This window comes from Camelina sativa, chromosome 5, assembly GCF_000633955.1.
Source record: "Camelina sativa cultivar DH55 chromosome 5, Cs, whole genome shotgun sequence".
Lineage (NCBI taxonomy): Eukaryota > Viridiplantae > Streptophyta > Magnoliopsida > Brassicales > Brassicaceae > Camelina > Camelina sativa.
Window position 1 is genome coordinate 10,778,227 of NC_025689.1, and position 25,692 is coordinate 10,803,918.

At 38.5% G+C, this 25,692-nt stretch overlaps 6 protein-coding genes across 9 annotated transcripts in view; 1 reads left to right on the forward strand and 5 right to left on the reverse strand.

Annotated features, from left to right (window-relative positions):
- On the reverse strand, positions 42 to 3,754 carry LOC104786486. The gene is made up of 12 exons (XM_010511907.2): positions 3,501 to 3,754; positions 2,779 to 3,407; positions 2,452 to 2,612; positions 2,123 to 2,183; positions 1,843 to 1,908; positions 1,578 to 1,663; positions 1,400 to 1,463; positions 1,096 to 1,308; positions 908 to 973; positions 748 to 827; positions 530 to 655; positions 42 to 440 (listed from the first exon to the last, which is right to left on the reverse strand). Exons 1-11 carry the CDS (start codon positions 3,640 to 3,642, stop codon positions 544 to 546), a joined length of 1,680 nt encoding a protein of 559 aa, XP_010510209.1. The 5' UTR covers positions 3,643 to 3,754; the 3' UTR covers positions 42 to 440; positions 530 to 543.
- Positions 4,102 to 4,507, reverse strand: LOC109133080. The gene has a single exon (XM_019245849.1). The coding sequence runs from the start codon at positions 4,427 to 4,429 to the stop codon at positions 4,211 to 4,213; it is 219 nt and encodes a 72-aa protein (XP_019101394.1). The 5' UTR covers positions 4,430 to 4,507; the 3' UTR covers positions 4,102 to 4,210.
- On the forward strand, positions 5,722 to 11,582 carry LOC104786487 (poly [ADP-ribose] polymerase 1-like). The gene is made up of 19 exons (XM_010511908.2): positions 5,722 to 6,076; positions 6,689 to 6,738; positions 6,820 to 7,042; positions 7,136 to 7,322; positions 7,432 to 7,714; positions 7,861 to 8,056; positions 8,146 to 8,307; positions 8,380 to 8,440; positions 8,521 to 8,584; positions 8,674 to 9,157; positions 9,238 to 9,350; positions 9,434 to 9,510; positions 9,618 to 9,778; positions 9,892 to 10,083; positions 10,173 to 10,281; positions 10,417 to 10,499; positions 10,616 to 10,753; positions 10,887 to 11,069; positions 11,282 to 11,582. Exons 1-19 carry the CDS (start codon positions 5,933 to 5,935, stop codon positions 11,327 to 11,329), a joined length of 2,958 nt encoding a protein of 985 aa, XP_010510210.1. The 5' UTR covers positions 5,722 to 5,932; the 3' UTR covers positions 11,330 to 11,582.
- On the reverse strand, positions 11,722 to 12,418 carry LOC104786489 (LOB domain-containing protein 14). The gene is made up of 2 exons (XM_010511909.1): positions 12,101 to 12,418; positions 11,722 to 12,006 (listed from the first exon to the last, which is right to left on the reverse strand). The coding sequence occupies exons 1-2, from the start codon at positions 12,377 to 12,379 to the stop codon at positions 11,722 to 11,724; spliced, it is 564 nt and encodes a 187-aa protein (XP_010510211.1). The 5' UTR covers positions 12,380 to 12,418.
- On the reverse strand, positions 13,978 to 15,323 carry LOC104786490 (type 1 phosphatases regulator YPI2-like). The gene is made up of 2 exons (XM_010511910.2): positions 15,189 to 15,323; positions 13,978 to 14,555 (listed from the first exon to the last, which is right to left on the reverse strand). Exon 2 carries the CDS (start codon positions 14,525 to 14,527, stop codon positions 14,195 to 14,197), a length of 333 nt encoding a protein of 110 aa, XP_010510212.1. The 5' UTR covers positions 14,528 to 14,555; positions 15,189 to 15,323; the 3' UTR covers positions 13,978 to 14,194.
- The window catches only part of LOC104786491 (protein ROOT PRIMORDIUM DEFECTIVE 1-like), a 3,599-nt gene continuing 2,259 nt past the window's right edge, over positions 24,353 to 25,692 (reverse strand). The window contains exon 2 of one of the 4 annotated variants that reach the window (XM_010511911.2): positions 24,353 to 25,660. In XM_010511911.2, coding sequence (XP_010510213.1) covers positions 25,270 to 25,660 — 391 coding nt within the window. In that variant the 3' untranslated portion in view covers positions 24,353 to 25,269. The remainder of the gene's footprint in view (positions 25,661 to 25,692) is intronic. The other 3 variants (XM_019245845.1, XM_019245844.1, XM_019245843.1) reach the window with 3 other exon arrangements.

A 25,692-nucleotide genomic window follows, 5' to 3' on the forward strand; every position in this document is an offset into this window, starting at 1 on the left:
GCATTTTGAGAAACGAACGTAATAATCAATCAAAAAATTTCTGGTTGAAGAACCTTTTTATTGGACTTTTGGGCTTGGAAAGGTAGACAATACAGTGAATAATTTAATTCAAGTATTTGACTTATATAATTTAACCTGAAAAATCACATAAACACAGCAACAAGCGCTTTATATACAGCGTCTGAAGAGAAAGCCGTTCTCATGGCAATGTATTCTATTCCCACTTACACGATTACACCGTTCTGTATAGCCGAAGGTCTTTCCCTCCGACGTCTCTTCTTGATGTGACTTTTACTTAAAGTCAGACCTTGACGGCAACAAAAAAACAACGCCCCTTTATGTTTCCTACTTGACGGTAAAATATGAATCCGATATGCTTTGGTCAGGGATTTACGCGCACAAGATACTTAGAGTTCATCAATGTTCCTGTGAAAATAAACCTGCATTGATGTGTGGAACTTGGGATAATTAGCTTTATCAGTAGCAGGAACAGCAAGAGATAGAAACAGAGCATGTAAGGCGTGTGTACCTGTGTGAAACTGTCTATGTTCTGTAGCCAAGCATCAAATGCTTGTAATAACGACCCCGGATGATCCGTTGCCACCAGTATTTGGTTGAGCTCCAGTAACTCATCTGCATTCGCTCTTGGATGAGCCTGTAACGCAAACCACTCGGGTGTGTGAGGATCCAAAAAACGCAGAGATTTATAAGAGCAGATCCATGTGAGAAGGAAAAAAGATTGCTCACCATCTAACAAGGCATCTTTTAATGCCTTGAGATATAGGCCGAAAAAATGATGGATCTCGCTGAGTATACAGTATTCCAACCTAAAACAGAATCAACCCTTTTTAGTAAAATGGCTCGCGGAATTAATGTCTACAGATCAAGAAACGACAGATCTTATTACCTCAACCAATGCCATAGCAGAAGGGTCTTCAAAGATCTCAAGGCTATAGTCACCCAGATAATTTACCTATTTAACAATTGACGCTTATAGATTATCAGTGATGCTATAATCATTGGTTTCATGTATAATAAGGTAAAACTGATAAAAGTTCAGGTTTAATTCCATTAAGGGTCTAGAAGAGTAGGTACCGCTAATTCTGTATTGATAAGAGCTTGGACAAAATCCATCAGCTGAATCTTAGCCCACTCAGAGTTCAAAACAGGATCCTCGGTACGCGGAGGATGCCTCCATGCAGCACCAAAACGTAATTTCTCAGACGGAATGCTTCCTTTTCGTGCATCACTGGCATACCGTTGCAGCCGCAACATAGCTTTTTCCATTGCAGGGTTAACCACAGCAACCTATACAAGAAAACACATTGCAACAAATTAACGGTTACTTAAATGTGTAATTTGAAAGCAATTGCAAGCAATAAGTTTTAAGTGAGCTTACTTGTAAATATGCCAAGTATGCATCTATAATATCTTCAATTGTACCTGCTTTACTTCCCATCAAACTGATAAAAAACAATTTGGGTCACTTTTGAAAAACGAAAAATGGGGCTTTGACACATTTTGAGGACACAAAAACATATAAAGAATAAAAGCAAAAGAAAGCAGGGAACCATTACCTTTGGTAATGATTACTCTGCTTAAGCGCATAAAGCTCGAATAGATGCCGAGAATTGGCACCAAGAACATCCGCAATGATAGTCCACTACAATTTCAACATTATGTTAAAAGTCCAATATTATAGACAGCAAAGTAAGCAGATAGCTTTTAGCAGAAATCAACCTTTCTGGTTTGACATTGTTAGGATTTAGAGCCGTCACACTAGTTTTCAATATTATGGTTTCACTAAACAAGCAGTGCCATTACCTACAATAATTTTCTCACCTCCGAAGCACTGAAGTAATCAGGAACCATGTGTAATTTGGCTTCTTGGGGAGTCCATCCAAATGTCTACAAATGAAAAAAAAGCCAAAATGCAACATCAAAAGGTAGAATGCGGAAAAATAAGAAACCTCAATTCTTATGTTAATATGAACTCTTGAATCGGAAATAAATGAAGGGTGAGACTAAAAAACTCTACATTATATACCAAATTACCAATACATGTTCACACATATGCATACAGAAGTCTATAGTTAAATGTAGATATATGTGTAGCTTCTACCTCACGAGAGATGAAAATGTCTGGAAACCCGAAGTCAACAAAGGCTTGGTAAGAGTAGTAGCTGTCAGGATACAAATTATTATACATCAGCGAAAATGATAAAAATAGTTTCAAAATAAAAGACATAGGTAGGAGTCAAGTTCACAGGGGAAAATGACTATCAAGAAATTCTGTAATTAAATGACATGTAACAAAGTAATACACGTCCGAGACAATATTCTCGTCTAGTGTTTATAAACTTAAATGGAGCTACGAGACCAAGTAATCATCAAATAGTAACAGCTTGTACTTATAAACCCCAAAAAGGCAAAGAAAAAAATAGGACCAACCTATCTGAAGTCACAAATAGGACAGGTAGACAGCGGTCATTTGCACCTAACGCTATTATTCTCCATACAAGATTGTCATGGTACACTGACGCTGAGACTGTTGAATCATCAGTCTGAATAGCACTCTTCAAGATCTCAATGTTGTTTAAGACCAGCTTAGGCTGCCAAGTGATACAAGAATCAACGACAAACAAAACTAAGCCAACATTACTTAAAGCACAAAGCAACATCAACAGTTGGCAAAAATGTTTGTTTCTAGATGATACAGCCACTGTTTAAACTACTTATTGAGATCAAGAAAAGTTTAGTACTTATCAATTTCATTACCTGGAAGAAACCAATCTCTGCAGCTTGTGACAACAACTCGAGCATTAGCAACGGCCAGTCAGTACAAGAATTAGCTAAAGTTCTGGAAAACCCATTAGTTCGATTAAGATGAGCAATGGCATTAGCTCTCCAACCCTGATGCACCTTAATGACCTCTTTGGCCAATCTTAACGCAAAGGCAGTCTCTCTATAATACGAAGCCTCTTCTACAGACAAGCTATCACCTTTCTCTTCCAATTCGAGCAACCCATCAATCTCATCGGCATTTCGTCGAACAGATAGCGCATACACTGCCCGTTCCCAAAGAAACGAGATCGAGACTTTCTCTGGAACGGCAATGTTATAGCCCTGAAGTATACGGCGAAGTGCGGTGTTAAGACCATACCATTTGTTCATAGTAGTGAAGATCTGCTGCGAGCTTATACTCCCAAGTTTGATAGCTTTGTGGCTCATGGATTCAAGACAGTTCTCGAGCTGGGTTTTGCAATTAGACAACAATGGTGGGTCAACACTGGTCCAAGACGTCCATGGATAGGATTGGTGATGATCTGGGTGGTGTTCGGTGATCGATTGCGCAAAATCTACATAGCCGGCGATGTGAGGCCCTTTGTTCCAGTCTCCGAGTAGACCTAAAAAAGAATTGAGATCGAAACAATTCAAAGCTACGATCTTTTGAAATTGAGAAATTGGGAAAATTTAGGGATTTGGGATGGTGGAGTTACGATTAAGAATAAGGGTGGTTTTGCCAACACCACGAGGACCATGGAGGATGAGCGGCTGAGGAACACGGTGGCGTTGGACGTGGTTGTTGAGAACTGTCTCTAGAAGTGGCCTTGGAATTATCTTCCAAGGTTTATTCACCATTTCTTCTAACTCCTACTTCTTCTTCGTCTTTGCCTTGATAGCTCGATCAGTGTATGGGGTTTAGGGACACTCCCAAATCTCGGGAAAATGTTTCAATCGAAAGGGTTTAAGCGTTTCAGGATCTCTCTCTAGTTTAAGGAAGAACATAATTCAAATCGAACCAATCTGAACCGGGTTTGTTCTTCTATTCGGTTTAATTGGATACGAATTATACTGAGAAAACCAAATTAACGTAACCGGAACTGGTTAATTTCTTCGTTTTGATTTACTTGAGAAATTTGATCCAAAGTTATAACTAGTAAAAGTGAATCACAGACTTAATTGGTAGACCGTAGACTCCAGTAAATCTACGCATAATTTATTTCACAAATTTGCTAATAAAAATTTATTAACTTTCGTAATTTCTATAAGCCAATGAAACATGTATTTGCTTTCATAGCTCTGTTGGTACAAGAAAAGTTAAAAGTATTATTTCTCGTGTACAAGAAAAATGAATAAATAAATAAATAGTCCAACTCCACCCATAGACCAAATTTGGGTATTGGGATAAAGCTTCACGTGAGGGAGATCATCCGCGGCACGACCCTGGGCTACCTTTGGGTATGTTTGAGCATTCGTTAGGACCAGACCCAGGGACCGAACCCTTTTGTAACGACTCAAACACGAACCGCATATCACTATGGAAGGCGGTTCGTAACAGCCTCGTCGCTCCTACTTGTGTGGAGTCCAAAAAAACCATTAACAAGGCAACCAAAATTACTCCAACTATCACTTGCTTCCTCATCATCACTATAACTTTGTAGTCGTCTCTCTTGAACTTTAAAAACAAAACAAAAAATACAAATGTGTTTATTGGTAAGGTCGTTTACTCCCTTGTGTGGCATTGAAGATGTAAGTTTGAGTTCTATATATAGAGAGAGAGAGAGCTAGGAGGGGTTTTGGTTTGTTGGTTGGTCATAACACTGACTAAACAATATTCTTAAGGATTGACTTTTACTTGGAAAGAAATGGTTTTCAACATTTGAACTAGAAAATAAATATTTGAGATATTTGATCAATCAAGTTAACATATAACACGCTTTATGACTTGGACTCCAAGATTTCTTGCTCTCACCGAAGGTGTCTTGAAAAGACACGCCGGTGGATGTGATCTCGGGTCGAGTTGACTTCTACTATCCGTTTTGGTTTTCCCAAATGGTAATCAATCAATTTGATGTTTTGTTTTGCCTCTGGTAGTCTGGATTATATCGCACAGGCCGGAATAAAGTTAGTAATGTAAACCGGAGTAATATTATTTTTACACCTTGTAGATGTTTTATGACAAATCTTATATAGGACTACTACTATCCAAATATTTGTGTCCATCATGAGTCATGACCATGAGTTGTTGAATATTTGGTTATCAACAAACACATAGATAGACAAACAAATTCGGAGCCGGCCATCATTGACACGAGTTATGCGAGATAACAAGTTAGACAATAAAGTCTTGAAGGGTGATTCTCTCATGAAGCTAAATTCTTTTCTCTATGCAGTAGTATTATCTAATGCTTAATTTTAATAGACGCATTTGATGTAAGAATGTTGTTTTTTTTTTTTTCTAAAGATGTTAGGGCAATTCTCACAAATAGCACACATATATAAGTTTTATTTACAAATTTAACATATCATCTAAAGTTAAAAAAATACCAACATGTTTCAAAATTAAATCCTAAACCCTACATGTAAAAATGTTATTCTTTTTAGTTGAATAAATTTTACATTCATTCAAAATAAAAATTGTCTCAGTGTTATTTTTTTCTTTCAAAAAACAAATTATAATCCTCATTTTATGCCCATCATATTATGTCTACTCTACGTTAGTATTATTATTTTTGTTTGTGTCAAAGACAGAAAATGACAGATACTATTGGTTAATCATATCTAAAACAAAAATTTGATAATCATATTGCATAAGCGTTGGAAATGAACTATAAATCGAATTTAATAAATTTCTGATATCACGATATTAAAGATTAGGAGTAAATAATAGTAATTAAAAGCATTATCGAGTGATTAAAAAAAGATCAAGAAGCAGCTTTTAGGGTGAAAAAGGGTTAAACGGTAGAAACCCAATCTGTAAAGCCGTCGCCGAGAAGCCCACTCTCTCTCACCTGAAAACATTCCTCAACACCGTCGTCATAATCAATTCATCATCATATTGGAGAGAAGGTATATGTATAAATAGTCTTCTCCTCCTCCTCACACACACTTTCCCACTGGTGTTACCGGAGAAAGGGAATTAAGAGCAATGGCGAGTCCACATAAGCCGTGGAGGGCAGAGTATGCTAAGTCTTCAAGGTCTTCATGCAAGACTTGCAAGTCCGCCATTACCAAGGAGACCTTTCGTCTTGGAAAGTTAGTTCAAGCCTCTCAATTTGACGGCGTCATGCCTGTACGACTCTCTCTCTCTCTCTCTCTCTCTCTAAACTTGGACCCGTCTCTTTACTATACTCTTGTGCTTGTTACTGTGGATTCTACTTGTTCTAATGCTTCTTTATGGTTGTCGAATCACAAAGTTATTTCCTTTTAGGGTTTTTGTGAGGTAAATTTGGTTCTTTTTCGTTGAAATTGGCGTTCTGTGAGGGTTTTATTTTATTCATTCTGCTTCTGCTTAGCTCTGGGACTACTTTTGGGTGTCAAGCTTGCCTTTTTCTGTTTTGTTACTTCTGAACAAGCTTTTCATTCTACTCCTCTATGCCTAATTGAATGTGATAAATCAGCTATTGAAGCTATTGTAGCCACTTTTCAGTTTATATAGTAGTTGATGTTGGCTAAATGGTTCGTGCTTTTTGCAATGACATATGTGAACTGCTATTTTCTGGAATGTCAAAGATCATTCTTCTCTTGTTCATTTAACTTGGAACCTTTAAAACATTGTCTTACTTCCTTCTTCCTGCTCTGCTTAACTTTCCCATTTTGATTATATGTTGCTTTAAGCTCCAGTGGACATAAAGTTTTCATTAACTGATAGTATCCTCTCTGTACTTTTGTATTTCTCACACAGATGTGGAACCATGCTAGTTGTATACTGAAGAAAACGAAGCAGATAAAATCGTATGTGAAAATCAATATCTCTTAGTGAATATATTAAAAGTGTTCAGCTATCAACCCTATTTTGTCTCTTTGTTTTGCTAGAGTTGATGATGTTGAAGGCATAGAATCACTTCGCTGGGAAGATCAGGAAAAGATTAGAAAATATGTCGAATCTGGAGCAGGGAATAGCACAAGCGCCAGCACCAGCACAAGCACAAGCACGAGCAGTACCGCTAACAGTGCCAAACTAGAATATGGGATTGAAGTGTCACAAACTTCTCGTGCCGGTTGCAGAAAATGTAGCGAAAAGATCTTGAAAGGAGAGGTAAGGTGTTGTTCTTCATCTGCCATAGTTGTAGCAATTTATATGAACTGGTCCTCATGCATTAGGGTTATTGGTATGTTTTTTTTCTTCCAGGTACGTATATTCTCTAAACCTGAAGGCCCCGGTAACAAGGGTTTGATGTGGCATCACGCAAAATGTTTCCTTGAAATGTCTTCCTCCACTGAACTGGAAAGTTTGTCTGGATGGAGAAGCATACCAGACTCAGACCAAGAAGCTCTTCTCCCCTTAGTGAAGAAAACTTTGCCAGCAGCTAAAACTGGTAAGAGTCTTGAGGTGGTAATGCATTGAGTTCCTTGTTACAGAACCCTGATTTGCAGTATTATAGTCTGATGGCTTTCTGTTAATTTCTTTTGGCACAACTGGGACAGAGACAGCAGAAGCACGTCAAACAAATCCAAAAGCAGGCACAAAACGAAGAAACGATTCTGGTGATAATGAGAAGTCGAAACTGGCAAAAACTAGTTTTGACATGACTACAAGCGGTGCTTTACAACCTTGTAGCACAGAAAGGGTAATGGAGGCTCAAACTAAGGAATTGTGGGACCTGAAGGATGATCTTAAAAAATATGTAACATCAGCCGAGTTGCGGGAAATGCTTGAAATAAATGAACAAAGTACAAGAGGATCAGAACTTGATCTGCGTGATAAATGGTAAATAACATTGCGAAGCTGTCTGGAAGAGACATTCTGAAATGTTGTCTGTTTTATTTCTGTTACTGTTGTGTGGATATTCTTAATGTGGATTAAAAACTCTGATACGTAATCATTTCCTGACCTCTCTGCTTGTTTCTTTTTAGTGCTGATGGCATGATGTTTGGTCCACTCGCCCTCTGCCCAATTTGCTCTGGTCATCTTTCCTTTTCTGGAGGACTTTACCGATGCCATGGGTACATCTCGGAATGGAGCAAATGTTCTCATTCCACTTTGGATCCAGACCACATCAAAGGGAAGTGGAAGATTCCAGAAGGAACAGAGAATCAGTTCCTTCTGAAGGTAAATCAGCCAGTTTGTAGAGTTGATATTGGTCAGATGTGGTGTATATTACTCATGAAGTTAATATTTTTCTTTCTGATTCCTTGCAGTGGAATAAGTCTCAAAAGAGTGTGAAGCCAAAACGTATACTGCGCCCTGTATCGTCTGGTGAGACGTCTCAGGGTCAAGGTTCTAAAGATGCAGCTGACTCCTCAAGGAGTGAAAAGCTATCAGATCTTAAAGTTTCAGTTGATGGAGATACTAAGGAACGCGTATGTCCTTCTGTCAAAAGTTATAATTTAAATTATCTTTGCACTTCATTGCTTGATGGGATCATTTTGCAGCAAGCATGGAAGAATAAAATCGAGGAAGCTGGTGCAGAGTTTCATGCGAATGTTAAAAAAGGTATGTTTACTCGATTGTTTAGTTTAGCCTATTGTGAAAGTATTTTTAGCTTTTGAATATATCTGTTTCACAATTTGCAGGTACAAGCTGTTTGGTTGTCTGTGGACCGACAGGTGTCCGAGATGCTGAAATGAGAAAGGCAAGGTAGGAGAAGGCCTTTATTTTGCTGATACTCTTTAACTCATCACACTCTTTGCTCTCATTTTTAACGTTGGTGTTGATATATGTGTCAGGAGGATGAAAGTGGCTATCGTGAGAGAAGATTATTTGGTTGACTGTTTAAAAAAACAGAGGAAACTTCCATTGGACAAGTACAAAATTGAAGACACTAGTGAGAGCCTGGTCACTGTTAAAGTAAAAGGGCGAAGCGCTGTGCACGAAGCGTCTGGCCTCCAAGAGCACTGTCACATTCTTGAAGATGGGAACAGTATCTATAACACAACTCTGAGCATGTCCGATCTTTCTACCGGTATCAATAGTTATTATATACTCCAGATAATCCAAGAAGATAAAGGTTCAGATTGCTACGTATTTCGTAAATGGGGCCGAGTTGGAAATGAAAAGATTGGTGGTAACAAAATGGAAGAAATGTCAAAGTCTGATGCGGTTCATGAGTTCAAACGTCTATTTCTTGAAAAGACTGGAAACTCATGGGAATCTTGGGAACAAAAAACAAATTTCCAGAAACAACCTGGAAGATTTCTCCCGTTGGACATTGTAAGCATCATATCTTTGTATCTTCAGATTCTCTTATTTTCTTAAATCATTCATAAACTAATTTGTATCTTATGTTTCAGGATTATGGAGTAAACAAGCAAGTAGCCAAAAAAGAGCCAGTTCAGACCAGTAGCAACCTTGCTCCTCCATTGATAGAATTGATGAAGATGCTTTTTGATGTGGAAACTTACAGGTTAGAAACTTATTTGCCATTGTCTTCCTCGCCTCTCCTCTCCCTAGAAACTGCCTTAAGTAACTTAATACATACTTTGTCAGATCTGCTATGATGGAGTTCGAGATAAATATGTCAGAGATGCCACTAGGGAAACTCAGCAAACATAATATACAGAAGGGTAACTCTTACTTGTCCAGTTTTAGTTTGTTTGTTTCTAATAAATAATGAATCATGGTTCTACATCACATTTCTATATATTGTTTTTTCTTGTTTGGTCTTCTATAGGTTTTGAGGCATTGACAGAGATACAGAAGCTATTGACTGAGAGCTACCCCCAGCCTTCTACCAAAGAAAGCTTGCTTGTTGATGCTAGTAATAGATTTTTTACGATGATCCCTTCTATTCATCCTCGTATTATCCGTGATGAAGATGACTTTAAGTCTAAGGTACTCGCCGTGAAACAAATACCTTGGTGTTGTTTTTAACCTTGATCTTTTTTTTTGTTTATTTTTTGTTTTTCCTTGCGTTACCAAAAAAGTATTGTATCTGTTTGTCGCAGGTGAAAATGCTCGAGGCTCTGCAGGATATAGAAATAGCTTCAAGATTAGTAGGATTTGATGTTGATAGCACCGAATCTCTTGACGATAAATACAAGAAGCTGCATTGTGATATTTCACCACTTCCTCATGATAGTGAAGATTACCGATTAATCGAGAAGTATCTTAACACAACTCATGCCCCAACACATACAGTGAGTTCCACTTCCTTATTATATATATATTTTTTATGTTTGCTTATCATAATTTTTCTAATTCAATTTCTGGTTATTGGATTTGTCAGGAGTGGAGTCTTGAACTGGAGGAGGTTTTTGCTCTTGAAAGAGAAGGAGAGTTTGATAAATATGCTCCTTACAGGGAAAAACTTGGCAATAAGATGCTCCTATGGCATGGTAAGCAAGCTGCAACCAGCCACACTTGGATAGTTTGGAAGCAGATACAAGAAATATTGATTTCTATTTTGGTTGATTATATTTATGTCTGAATGTCTGATCCCTTGGTTTAAACGTAAATAACTTTGCTCTCAGGTTCTCGATTAACGAATTTTGTTGGAATTCTGAACCAAGGACTAAGAATTGCGCCGCCAGAAGCTCCTGCTACTGGCTACATGGTTAGTACTCTCTCTGTGTCTATGCTTGTGTGGTTCTCATCAATTGAGGGATTTTGCTATCTAGTTAACTTGTTGGAGGTTCTGAAGTCTAACTTCTTGAAATTCCTGTGTTTCAGTTTGGAAAGGGGATATACTTCGCTGACCTTGTTAGTAAAAGTGCTCAGTACTGCTACACGTGTAAGAAAAACCCGGTGGGTCTAATGCTTTTGAGTGAAGTTGCATTGGGAGAAATACACGAGTTAACAAAAGCTACGGTGAGCCCATATTGCAATTTTCTAGGATACGATACATTAAACATTAAGTCCTTATCTTGAGACTTTAGGCACAACATCAAATATTTCTTACCTCTGTAATATGACTGTTTCTCTTATGTCCACAATTCTTTAGTACATGGATAAACCTCCGAGAGGAAAACACTCGACCAAAGGGCTTGGCAAGAAAGTGCCTCAAGATTCAGAATTTGCCAAGTGGAGAGGTGATGTGACTGTTCCTTGTGGAAAACCTGTTTCATCGAAGGTCAAGGCTTCTGAGCTTATGTACAACGAGTATATCGTCTACAATACAGCTCAGGTAACTTCTGTTTCCTTTCCTTGTTCCTTTCACCCATTTACAATGGGATAGGTTACAAACACTATCCTCTTCGTGTCTGTTTGGGTAATTGGAATGAGAAGTAATAAATCATTTAGAACGCTCATACTTCAGATATCATTTTTGCTACACACACTGTGACTCATTCTTATGGTGTGTACATATCTGACAAATATTACTTTGTCTATGGACAGGTGAAGTTGCAGTACTTGTTGAAAGTAAGATTTAAGCACAAGAAATGAGCTCGAAACCAAACAGGACGACATAACTTTTGTTAACTAAATGTCTTGGGAGTTCGAATCCAACACGAAGACTTAACTGTTGTAAATAGTCTATTAGGTTATCGAATCCAATCACAGATTTTGTCTCTCTGGCTTTGTAGATGTGGCTGGCTTTAAAACAGTGTGCACTACATTTTGTTATGCTTTCTCTCTGTTATGACTCTTTTTGGTCTTAGAACACTTGTTCAGATCTGATGTTGTTGTTTCTATGAAAGATCATGGAAGAAATGGTAATCTCAAAGAGAAAAGGGTTGCCTGATCCAATCTCTGCTATGAAAAATGTTGAAAAGTGGATAGAAAGAAGATTCTAGAAGAATTTAAAGTTCAATCTCTGACAAAATAGTCACTTGTACTCATACAGACCAAGGAAAATTGGCCTCCTGGAAGTAAAGAGATTCATTTGAGCTACAGAGCGACTCATTCCGCTCCATGGATCGCTCATGTTCGTGTGTAGCACCACTCACTGGGTTAAGGTCCGAGTCCAAGAATTCTTGGTGAAACCAATTGTGAAGATCTTGTGGCATTTGTTGAGCAAGAACCTTTTCTTGTTGCTTCAGATTGCAACTAGGATCCTCTTGAGGAAACCTTCTAGAAGCTTCTTCTCTAAGTAGGACCACTTGTGCTTGTAGACTAACAACCTAAAAGTAGGTGATCTTACTTGTAAGTACACTAGAGATGATGAAGCAAAAGACCAAAAACAGTTTACATATAAATCATCCTAGGCAAAAGTACCTGTTGCTGGAGGGAGAAGATTTGGGAGACGCATCCGTAAATAGGATCATGGAGACGAGAGTGAGCCTCGTAAGAGATGGTTCGTACGGCGTCACACCGGTCATGGTCAGGGAGATGAGAAATGAGCTTAGAGAAGTTGCTGGCTCCAAACACTTTGTGAATGGCTGCAAAATTAGAAGATCCTTCCTCGTAGCAAAAATATGGTGCAAATACACAACCTTCTACACATTTCCTACGCAAGAACTTGCATCCTCCACATGGTGAACCTAAACCTCCCATACTCAAATGTAATGATCTAATTATTAACGAAATGTTAGCTTTGAAGAAGATTAATACTACTAATGACACTATTATATACTACTAAAGAACTATAGTGGGATTTATGATAATCCAAGTTGTTATTTACATATTTGTCTCTCTAATGGCGTACAATTACAATACAATTCCAGCTTTTTATTTTCCCTCAAGTTAATATACATTGTAAAATATCCTTTTTAATATAACGTCATAATATATAATTGTGTTTAAACGTTTGAGGAGGAGAATATTCTTAGAAAATAGTTGAGAGAACCCTATTAATATTTGGATCCGATCGTATGAGAGATTTGGTTGACGTATAGGACAAAACAATGAGTAAACATGAACCAAACCCAAGTTGCTTTTTGTTGTGGTCATAGCACTCTTGATTTATTGTTTACTTGTATTTTTTCTTGATAATTTAGTATAGAGGTTGCATTTAATGTTTGTTTAGTTCGCTTTCTGTGTAAATGGTGCAAATTATATAAGTTAATGTTGCTGCATTCTTAATGAATACGAAAGTGAACTATGTAATACTTAACAAGAATATGTAACTGTATACAGAAATGGGACAAGGTAACTCAAGTAGATTTGCAACCTTTGCTATGCTCAGTCACAGTTTCTATCAGACTTTACAGACTAAAAAAATAGAAACCCATGATTATCCAGCCCACATAGTAATCATGAATCATGATTATCAACACAAATATTCCCAAAATAATTGATCAAGTACAAAAGTTAATTATTCGAAAATAATGAACAACTGATAGTGGATTCATGACTTAATGTTGGTTTAGTGGAGATTAAAAATAGTAAGAAAAATAAAGTTTGAAGATTGATGTTTGCCATCTTTAGAGTTGCTTTTTTAGCTTTTATCTTTGTGTTTAGGACTTAAGGTATCCTAAGTTGTGTCTAGCTTTCTTTGAATCTATGATTCGTCAAACAACTCTCATAAGACATATCGGCCGTGCACATCGATCAAGTGCAGACCAGTCCAAGGTCCCTGGAGCCGACTATATTAATATTACCCACATCGAACAGCTATCTCGGTCATAGGACCACCAATCCACCCAAACAAAGCATCCGACCAGCAGCGAATCCATTACATGAGTGATTGATCCAAATCACAGTCCACCTGATCCGGAAGTTGCATCAGTCATAGCATTGGCCATCACTTCTCCCTTCATGACCGAAAATATATTATTGATCTATGAAACTTTCATTAGTGTTTGCATTTACACGTTACAAATCCTTTTCGAGTGGGAAAATAATGATGAGCTTGTTCTTTAATTGATGTAACCCGAACATTGCACTTGAGAGGTTACAGAGATCAACGTTTGTCAATAACTTTCACAGCGTCTAGTTATTGAAGACTAATGACGAATACTGCACCGGTCAGGATTTGAAACGAACGAAACTATACAAGTGGTAATCAAACTTAATCGCTCTTCAAAGATCACTCGAAGATTGGTGATGACTGATGAGAAAAACTCAAACACGTCTGAGATTGAATTCAAATACAGCCGCAAAAGCATACTCAAAGGTCAAAAGAAAAGATTTACACTTATGTGATTCCAAACTAATTTATAAGCTTTAATGATTAACATAATTGTAAATAGAGCATCAAGGAATTAAAATCAACATTGCAATAAATCTGCAAATTACATGTACATATACATAAAGCCCAACCAGGGTTAGATAGGGTAAGAGACCAAAAACCTCAAGAAAAATATGTGTTCTTCCATGATCTATTAAAAAGCTTCAATACATAGTGATGTGAGAAAAACACTGACTGATTTAGTCAACAGCTTTAGAATCATGAGAAGAAGAGGCCTCACCAGATTCAGAGTGTTCATGGTTATGATCATGATCATGGTGATGGTGGTCATGGTCATCTTCTTCTTCACTGTCATCCTCATCAAAAGGCTTCTGTTTGTGAAAGATGCAACATTTCTTTGAACTCTTCTTCTGCATGAACTCGTTGTCAACAGTCCCGTCTTTCCACGAAACTTTCTTCTTCTTCCGGTTCAACCGAAGCACTAATCTTTCTGTAGGTTGTGATTGAGAAACAGGGTTTTCTAATACGACAGAAGTTGTTGCTGAGGAAGAAGGCCTCGTCGCTGTGCTCATAGCTCAAGATTAAGAAGCTTTTGATTATCTGCATAGGGAGAACAAAAATGATCAAATCTTTGGCTGCTCAAGACTTGTTTTCTTTCCTCTACAATTCAGTAAACTCAACATCCCATTAGGAAACAAAGAATGACAAGAAGAGCTAATGTATACAACAAAACTGCAGAGTTCACAGCTGATAACTAAAGACGATTCTGGAAAGATTAGTGGATTCAAGATCCGAGATAAACTAATAGAAAGAAAGGCAGAGGCAAGCTCCTCATTCAAGGCCTTCACAGGAAGCAAAAGTTTCACACAAAGAGATGAGACACAAGAAAAATCAAATCCTTAATCAAGTAGGTTCAACGCAAGTGTTAAGCTTGTCTCTTTTCATATATGTTTTTTTTGGTTGAAACACATGTAACCATTACAAAACCTAACCACCTTTAACAACAAATCCTGTAACCCAAATATTTAGGGTTCATTCTTCTGGTAACAACGCAGATGCTATTTTTTTCTAACCCTCAAAATCAAGATCTGAAACCTAAACAAACACACGAATCACAATTTCTTACGCACTCATCGATTGAATAAATTGAACATCAAAAATAGGGTATCGATCGGTGGAAACAATAGCAAACCCTAAACACAATCAAATCGAAGAAAAGATTAATAAGCAAACCTGGGGAATGGATCGTAATAGTTGCTGGCTACAAATCCTCGGTGTTCTTGTTCCAAGTTACAAGGAGGAGGAGGAAGAGAGACGCAGACGCTTGTTGTTGAATGAAATTGAAAAGGTTGATGATGAAGAGAGACAAATTTGAAAGACTCTGGATGATGTAGAAGGTGATAGTTATTTATTTTTTCGGCTTTTATTTTATTCATTTAATTCAAAAGTAGCAAAAAGACAAAAACAACATTCTCTCTTTCACTTCACTTCTGCGAGACTGGATCATCAACGCATTCTATGATTTGATTCATTATAAATATCATCTTTTTTTTTTTTTTTTGACAACAAAGAACAAGATTGGCTCAACGAGCCAATGCGAAGGAACATTGTTTACAAAGGTAACTAAATACGGTATTATGCGAATACATCGCGCAAGATTGTCCGCTTTACCATTCTATGTGCGTGGGACATACCAGAGAAAAAGAAACAAACTCCTCTTTATCCGCCTGAATATCCTCCAAGTAAGGTGTAAAGGCTGGCCACTCGGAAGGCGAAGACACCATCTTCACTAAATCGGAGCAGTCGGTGAGAAAAGTAACAGATTGATTATCAGCCCCAATCATACAGCGCATAGCCCAAACTAGGGCTTCAACCTCAGCATGAATAGGAGATAAGCTACGGCGGTGGTTGGCAGCACCCATAGTAGGGGTATCACCCCAGGGTGAAGTACAAAACCATCCTCTGCCCGCAAATCGAGCTGTCGCTTTCCAAGAGCCATCTACAAAACAAGTATAGCTCGATAGAGACCTAGGAACCCCTAAACTCCCAATTCCAGGACGTCGTTCTTCGGTCAGTACGTTGGGAACTAATACCAGGTCATCCTCTTGAGCCAAAACCCATGATTTTGCCTCATCCTCCGCTAACCGCAAAATGGCTAAGGGGTTGGAATCAAGGTTACCAAAGAGTTTATCATTTTGTGCTTTCCAGATATACCACAGAATCCAAGGAAAAATGTCAGAACTTGGAACATCCTTAAAACGCCAAAACAGAGAATCCATATTCGTGAAAACAGAGTCCGTGGGGAAAAAACCTGGGGCTGTCGAAAACTGCGACGGAGCCCAAACCTGTCTAGCTGGCGGACACTGAAAGAGAGTATGATTAACCGTCTCTTCCGGGGAACCACACAAACCACAAATTGCATCACAGCTCATACCCCGTTTACGGAGATTTGCTGTAACCGCTACACAACCTGAAAGCACTTGCCACATAAAACGCCGAATCTTCGGTGGACACCTGATTTTCCATACAAAGGATTGAAGAGGTACAATGCTTGGCCCAAAAACTCCCGGTTCAGATGGAATCGTTACATGTGAACGCAGAATATGATATCCTGACTTAACCGAATATTTACCAGACTTGGTAAATGCAAGCCAAATAGATCCGGATTATCCGGTTGTCGTATCGGCAAAGCGGAAATTATAGTCACATCTTCCGGTACAAAGGTAGCCGTAAGCTGAGCCATATCCCAGGAATTTGAACTCTTGTCAATAAAATTTATAACTCGAAGCGAGGGGTCATAAGACAACCCTGTGCTTAGTGCTGGTCTCGGGGATTGGGCAGGGATCCATGGGTCGGTCCATAAAGAAATGGAAGCCCCAGATCCTACCCGTTTAATGAGTCCTTTATTAACCAAAGAGCAAGCAGAAATCATACTCCGCCACCCATAGGAAGGAGAGTAAGATTTAATTGGATCCAAAGGATCAGAATACCGGTAATAACGTCCCTTAAAAACTCTTGCAAAAAGGGAATCCGGTACAGTGATTAAACGCCAGAGCTGCTTTGCCAGTAGCGCGGTATTATAATCATCCAAGTTCCGGAAGCCCAGTCCGCCTGAGTCTTTTCCATAGCAAATTTTATCCCACGCGAGCCAGTGTAACCCGCGAGATTGTCCAGTCGAGCTCCACCAGAAGTTAGAGATTGCACTGGTCAATTTCCTCGTAACCGTCTTAGGTAACCGAAAGCACGACATGACGAAAGTAGGGACAGCCGTAGCAACAGACTTAATCATTACCTCCTTACCACCTTTTGACAGAAGTCTAGCCGGCCATCCACTAGCCCGCACTTGCAACTTATCCTGTACAAACGAAAAAATTTTCGTCTTAGCACCCCCTAAACTTTCCGGAATACCTAAATAGGATCCCATACCACCCAGATTTGTAATTCCGAGTACCCCTTTCAATTCCTCCCTAAGATCAATATCGACCGTATGTCCAAACTGAACCGAGGATTTCTGAAAATTAATTTGTTGGCCCGAAACCCTTTCATATTTCCCAAGTATCCCTAACACCACCTCACATTGCTCCTTTGTAGCCCGACAGAAGAAAAGACTGTCATCCGCAAATAAGAGATGTGAGATGGCTGGACTAGCTGTTGACACCTTAATCCCAGTAAGAAGTTTCAGCCGTTCCGCCTTCCAAAAATGAGCAATAAGCACCTCTGTACACAAAATAAAAAGGTAGGGAGATAATGGGTCCCCTTGACGAAGCCCCCGAGAAGGTTTGATGGACCCATATGCCTGACCATTTATCAAGACCTTGTACTGTACCGAAGTCACGCAGCACATGATCCACGATATCCATTTGTCGCAAAAACCGAACTGCCGGAGTAGATGTTCGACAAATGACCACTCCACCCGATCATAAGCCTTGCTCATATCCGTCTTGATAGCCATAAAATTTCCCTTGCAAGAAGGGTTAGTTTGCAGCCCATGAAACAATTCCTGCGCAATCAAAATGTTATCCGATATTAAGCATGCCTCTACAAATGCTGATTGCGTTTCCGAAACCAGTGAAGGCAAAATAGTATGGAGTCTCTGGCACAAAACCTTAGATATAACTTTATATCCAACATTACAGAGACTAATGGGCCTAAGTTCCGCCATCTTTGTCGGCTTGTCCACTTTTGGGATTAAGCATATATTTGTCGCATTTAATCTTTTATCAAACACCCCGTCCCGCATGAACGAATTAACTACAAATACAAGATCAGTTTTAACCTTAGCCCATGCTTTCTGATAGAAAAGGGCAGTCATACCATCCGGACCCGGAGCCTTATCCGGATACATCATAAATAACGCTTGTTTGACCTCCTGCTCAGTAACCTCGCGGGTCAGAAAGTCATTGGTCTCTGAAGTAATAGACGAAGGGATTTCCTCCAACATTTCCTGAAATTCCGCTGGATTCGACGAAGTAAACAACTCCTGAAAATATGTCTCCGCAATGTTTTGAATATCACCCTCCTCCGTCATCCAAACTCCATGCTGATCATGGAGCCCAACTATACGATTCCGGGCTCTTCGCTGCCTTGTTTGAGCATGGAAGTAACCGGTATTGTGATCCCCGAGTTTCATCCACCGACTTCTGCTTTTCTGATACCAATACACTTCCTCATCCCTGTAAGCTTCCCTCAGCCGCCAAGTGAGCTCCGCAAGTTCATCTACCGAAGTAGCATCATTCTCCTGTGCAGCCGCTAATTTGGCCTTTAAGTCCTCAATTGTCTCCCGCCCGTAAGGGACTTGTGCTTTCCGCCATCGCGAGATAGCTTGCCGACAATTAGTGATTTTATCCATCAATGTAGGTTCTTCCGATTGAGTTGTATCCCATCCTTCAACAACGACATCAAAGAAACCCTCTTTATCAAGCCACCGTCTATCAAAACGAAAACCGCTGCGACTCCTGTGAATCTTATCCTCAATAACCGCTACTAGGGGTTTATGATCCGACGCGATCATTGTTAAGTATTCTGTGAAGGAATCCTTAAACATGTCATGCCATTCTTCATTTGCTAGAGCCCGATCCAGGCGACACCGTATTGGCTTCTTGTCCCGCCAGCCTCTCCAGGAAAGACTATCCGCGAGAGAAGGAAATTCAAGAAGGCCACAATGTCGAATCATAGTATTAAAAGGTATGAAGGAAGAAGCATGGCGTAGCTTGCCACCTCGCTTCTCATGATTACCTTTCAGTTCATTAAAATCTCCAATTAAGAACCAAGGTAAGTCCCGATTTAAACCAATTCGTGTTAACCTCTCCCAAACCAATTCGCGGTTCTTTGGAACCGGATCACCATAGACAAAGGTGAGATAAATCAATTTTCCTTTATACATTAACTAGGTTTTGAACCCACGCTATGCGTGGGTTTATTTGATATATTTTGATGAAAATTATATATACTCACTCCGTTTCAAAATATAAGAAATGACCACTTTAAAAAAGTTCAACCAATCATAAATAAAACTGCATAATAAAATATATTAAACTAATCTAAAAGTAGCATAGAAACTTGAAAACATCTTATATTATGTAACATAAAAATCTTCTCTAAAACATCTTATATTATGAAATGCAGGGAGTATGTGATTGATGACAGTAATAAAATATTATCTTATAAAAATAGATTATATTAGTATTAAATAAAAATTTAAATTTCAGATACACAATTTAAAAAAATATAAAAATGAGTTGTGTTATACATTCAGATCAGATCAAAAAAATTATGAATTTAACTCGACGTCCAGGCAAGGCGAATCAAACTGGTGACCTCACATATCCTAAACCATTTCTTTGACCACCAGAAAAACGAAATAATTTTGTAATCTTGAATTTATCTCGTTTTTCATATTTAATTGATCGCTACCACCTATGTTTTCGTGTTTTTTATTCAATGTTTTCTTTTTTTATATTCTTTCTTGTCATTTTCATTGTCAAATTTTATGGTAATTGTCATTGTTACTTTTATCTTGTTCTTCGTTATACTTTTCTTCTTTTTCTTCTTTTTCTTCTTCTTCCTCGTCAACTTTTTCACATTCTTTCACTGAAAAACATTTTTTTAGACTACCATACAACTTGTTAACCCATCAAACTCCAATACCAAAATCTTTTAGTTTCTCATAAAATTTGTGCAATTCATAAAGTCCAGCATAGTCAACACATGTATCCAATTATTGATAATTTTATCCATATACTTATTCGGTTTAAGATCCACATGTATTGAAACTTCTCAAACCAAAATCCTTACTCGCAGAGAATGTAATATGAACACATGTATAGTTAAAATAATATTTGTGCTTTTCGTCGACCCTTCTTCTTTAAACTCAAATAACATCAACTCAAGATCTTGCGACGTCAATCTTTTTTTCTTAGACATAAAAATAAAAATTTTACTGCAAGAATATCAAATCATATTTCTTTTATTTCTATAAATTTTAATTTTTTTCTTCTAAAAATTCTTAATAATATAGATTACTACTATATTTCTAAAAATGTTAATTAGTGAACTATCTAATTCTTATTGGTTGTTTTAAATCCTTTACGGACACCTTTAGGAGTTTATAGCTTCAACTTTTTATTAGTATAGATATAATATTTTAAAATTTCTATGGAGGTTAAGTAATTGTAATATTTTCAAACATTCTATGAAGTTTAAATATTTTTAATATTTGAACCTTTTAAAATTTTCAATATTTATCATATTTTAAACTTTTAAAATTTATAAATTCTATTTTTTTAGAAACCTTTTATAAGCTAATAAATTTTTAAAATTTAAAGATCATAAGATTTAGAAGTTTTAAAAGGTTTCAAAATATAATATTTGAACCTTTTAAAAATTTCAATATTTATAATATTTTAAACTATTTTAAAAACTTTTTAAAAGCTAAGAACTTTAAAAAGTTTCAATATTTATAATATTTAAACTTTTAAAAATTTTCAATATTATAATATTATTTTGAAACTTTTTAAAGTTTTAGTTTGATCAAATAAAAAATCGGATGAAACGAATAAAACTTTTTAACTTGAACGCCTTATAAATCAAGCTTTCCTGCTCATTCGTTGTTGGAAGCATATTAATCTTTATTTATACTCATCTGAACCAATGTCTAAAAGATTTCTAGCCGATGTGGGACGTTGTACATAGTTCTTTTATTTCTATAAGTTTTAAAATTTTCCTTTTTCTTAAAATTCTAGAAATTTAAAAAATGTTAATGAATAACATGTCAAATCTTTATAAGTTGTTTAAAATAATACTTAATATTGAAAATTCTGGAGATTTTAAAAAATGTTAATGAGTGACATGTCTTATCCCTATTGGTGGTTTAAAATCCTATGTGGACGCCTTTAGGAGCTTATAGCTCCTACTTTTTATTAGTATAGATTCCACATCAATAAGTCTGTTAGAGGCAAATAAAATTGAAACATTATTAATTTTATTATTATTATTATAGAAAAGAGCAAGACCCCCACTACAACCAATCGGTTCAACCGTTTTTAAATCAGAATAACCAAAATGACCAACAAAAGATTCTAAAACAGAAAAAGATTGTCTTCTTTCAGAAAGAAACAAAAACTCTGGGCGATGCTTCCCCCATAAATCCCTGAGGTAGCCAATAGTCGCCTTATTCCCTAGTCCTTGACAATTCCAGCTCAATATCCTCATTTATTATTATGTGGTTTGGGTGGCTTGGATCCACCTGCTGGTCCCTTCTCCGTGTCCTGGTTTTTCGGGTTAGGTCCCTCCCCTCCAGTATCATTAGGCTTAGGGGCAGGGCGTTTCTTAGGAGTTGCACGCAAGTAAACATTCAGCTTCTTAGAAGCTGTCCCTTTAAGTGCCAAAGAACCCTTCAGCTTACGATCCTTATCCGCAAGCGATGTAGAGGATGATGATGCTTCAGTAGGGATCAAAATATCCATGTGATCATCCCCTCCATCCACAAAGGCCTCTCCTGAAAGTGCTGAATCCGCAAATGAGCCATCAAGAGGCAAATCCGAACCCTCACTAGCCAGACCATCTTCCTTCAGAGCTGGTGAGTCTGCAGTTTCACTGACAACCGGAGCTACTATCTGAGCAGCATGACTGGCGTCGGTAACCATAGCTACCGCCATATATTTGCATCATCAGTGTTCACGCCAACTGCAACCTGTGTCACTACTTCATTATCCTTCACCCCTGTGACTCCCTGAACTACAGTAGAAACCTGTGCGACCTGGATAGAAGCCAGTGCAGTGACCCCTACCTCAACATGTTCGTCCCTGAACTCTGCAGCAGTTGCACTACCGTTTGCGTTCTACGAAGCGAGAACTTGTTCTTCAACCACAGCAAGACTAGCGTCTTGAAAAAGAGGTCTCCGAACCTTCTTTGTGGGTTGGGGACGGACACCCCCATCCTGAGCCAGCAAAGTCTTCTCAGCAGGACCCTTTGGTTGACCTTGTTTCTGTTCCTCAGTTGGGACCACCACCGAAGCAAGGACATCCGCAGCAACCCGAGCCATATGGCGATTATCATTCACTTGAACATAGGTGGGAAAACTTTTTGGCTTATCAAACGGTTCCCCAATATCGCCACCAGTTCGACCTTTAGACCCCGAAACATGCTTTCCCTTGTTTGACCGCTGTCTCTCGGTGTTGTGAGACACACCGGATCCCTCAGCTACCTTCTCCTTTCCTTTTTTCCGATCACCTGTAGCCGCACCCTTGTAACTCTGGAACGGTCTGACTACTTCCTCTTCCATAGCGACAGAGAGAGCAGGAACAGCCTTAGGATGCAGCAACGGACAATGGTCAGTGGCATGACACATGCTGAAGCATCTTTTGCAATAACCAAAAAGCCTTTCAAACCGCAAGGAAACAAAGGTATCCTCCCCATTGTAGAATTCTATCACCGTATCAAAACACAATGGTTTGAACCCATTCACGACCACTCGAACCCTTCCTCCATCAATATCCACATCTACAACGCGACCAAGGTCCTCACCAATGCTCCTGAATGTAGGCTCCGCCCAGAATTGAAATGGGACCCCGATCACTCTGACCCAAAAAGTAATATCTGACGGGTAATCCGGGTCTACCGTCGGACCCCATCGGACCATCGACAGCATCCACCGATCAAAGTGAAACGGCTCCATACGAAGAACCTCCGTGATATCCTCCTTGTTGTCAAAATCGAATTGGAACTTCCCGAGACCTAAGTCAGCTCCCACAACCTTGCCCTCCAAATGCCAGATACGAGGCAGCATGAATAGAAGGGACTTCATGTCTTGAAGTCTTGGGTTCATACAGCGACCCACCACTGTCTTGGAGTATCCCTTGATCAAAGCCGAGTTATCAAAATAGGGAATTTTGATCTTCCGCTTTGGACCCAAACCTTCAGCTTTCTTCCCGGACCCATTCGCACCCAACAGACCACTTTGCGACATTCTCAAACGTGGCAAGACAGAACCGATAAAACAGAAGAAGAAAGAAAATGTGTAAGATAAACTAAGAGACCAAAGAACAATGAGATTGTGATGAGAGATACGCGAAGAAGAGAACCCCTTTTTATACCTCTCAGTTTGCCGTGGAAGAGGCATGAGGAACCATTTATGACCAATCGAGAAATCCGAATGATTTCGCCAAAACGAGTAAAGAGATGATATCACGATCAAATCTCTCTGAAGAATCAACCACCTTTGTCGCTTGTCGTGAGCAGAAAAGATCAGAATCAGTCTGATCGTTAAAATCAGAGATTCTCCTTCCCCAAATAAACCGTGAGTGAAAGACATAAAATCCAATCCTTCCATCCGCGAGTATCTCATCAGATCGAAGGTCCAAGATTCTGAGAGAGAGAACAATCCTGATGCAATCTCCCATTTATGAAATTGAGATCCCGAATAACCCTAAATCCAGTCCGCCCAAGCCGATGCAAATCCCCATCGGATTCGCGACCTTCCTCCAACAGAGAATGGCCATTTATGAAACCATGAACCCGAGTAAACCAGATCTTTCAATGAAGAAACAAAATCCCATGACAATCGCGAGATCATGCCACCCAGGAAACCGAATACCAATCTGTTCCCGAATCTCTTCCTCTCTCTTCCATCACTGAATGAATCGATAGATAAGGAATACCCAGAATATTCAGAAATCAAAAACCAATCGAAACCCGAATCAAACAAAAACATGGAAAACCCTAGATCCGCCGTATCGCCATTGCCATCGTCTCTCTCTCTTTTTTTTTTAATCCATTATAAATATCATCCTGTAACACATTTTACAAATATATTTTAACAATTCAGATTTTGTGTCATATCAAATATCAAACACAACGTTCTTTGATCAGTAACATATTGAATGCCACAAATATCAACAAACTTGAAATGAATCTTCTTATTGCAGATGATATAATTATAAAGGTACAATCCAGAAGCAAAATGCATGCAGAAGAGACATCTGAAATGTATCCTCTAATCATTCTCACTTATTGCGAATTTAACTACTGTCATGTATCCTAAACTTACTTCCAGAAAACCTATAACTCTATAAGCTTTTCAAGCATAAAACATGTTATCCAAACGCATAAATGCAAAGAAACACAACTAAAATGAATGATTATATGTCTCCAAGATGTCCTTTTCGTTCCATAAGCGATGAAGTTGAAGCTGATATTATCTGTGACATAAACCATCTTCCTTTTATCGGATTGTACACAAATCCAAGCCATCTCTTGGACCTACAAGCAGTCTCCTGTTATCACTTCTAGCAGAATTTATCAGATGAACAATCCCTCTTTACCACTTGTCCACATACATCTGTACTATTATACTGTTAAATGTGAAACCAACAACACATTCCGGGAAGATTCCAAGTGCGAACAAATGTCTTCACTGAATTTCTGGACCACGTTCACGAGGTTATCAACTATCAACACACGTTAAGACGCTGTTCTTAGAGATATAACATTGAATCAACGAACTCTAAACTCTTGTTTCCCACTCAAAACTAAATGAAAGCATTTCAGCTGCCCCAAGACTGAAATCACAGTTTCCATTTAGATCTTGCATCCCTGGGGAACAACAACTAGGCCGCAGGTGTGACCTTCTAGAAGTGATGTTTAGGGAAAACTTTATCTATATAGTCTGCAATCTTTGAGACATGGTGTTTTTGCTGTAAGCTAAGGATATAACAACATGCTCTAACATCAAATGCAAAAACAAGCTGTCCCTCCCAAGAGTTATTGAGATGTGGTAATCCTCAGCAAATAATGTTTCAACTTTACCAGAATGCTCTTATTGGTTGTCACTGAAGAGAATCTGGTAGAACCTTTTTCTCTCTTCTGTATCAAACAGACCACCTGGTCGCTCGCCATGGTTTTCTTGTTCATTGTCATCATCTCCATCGTCAATCCTGTCCTTCTTACGCACCACAGACTTCAAAGATTCAATACCTTTCTCTCTCTTCTTCTCTTGATTAGCCAAATACCTCCTGTGATTATACTCATACAAGCCCTGCTGCATCAGTTCCCCAAATTTATCCTTCACAACAACGAGCGGGTCCTTGTGAATCAATTCCGAGCCATTGTATCCTTCTCTAAGAAGCACAGTGTGAACCTGATACTTGTTGGCGACGTAGAATATGCCTGGATGTTTCAGAAGCATAGAATTTAGCCTCTCCGGCAACCCAAATTCCCTCTTGAAATGACTCAGCTTTAC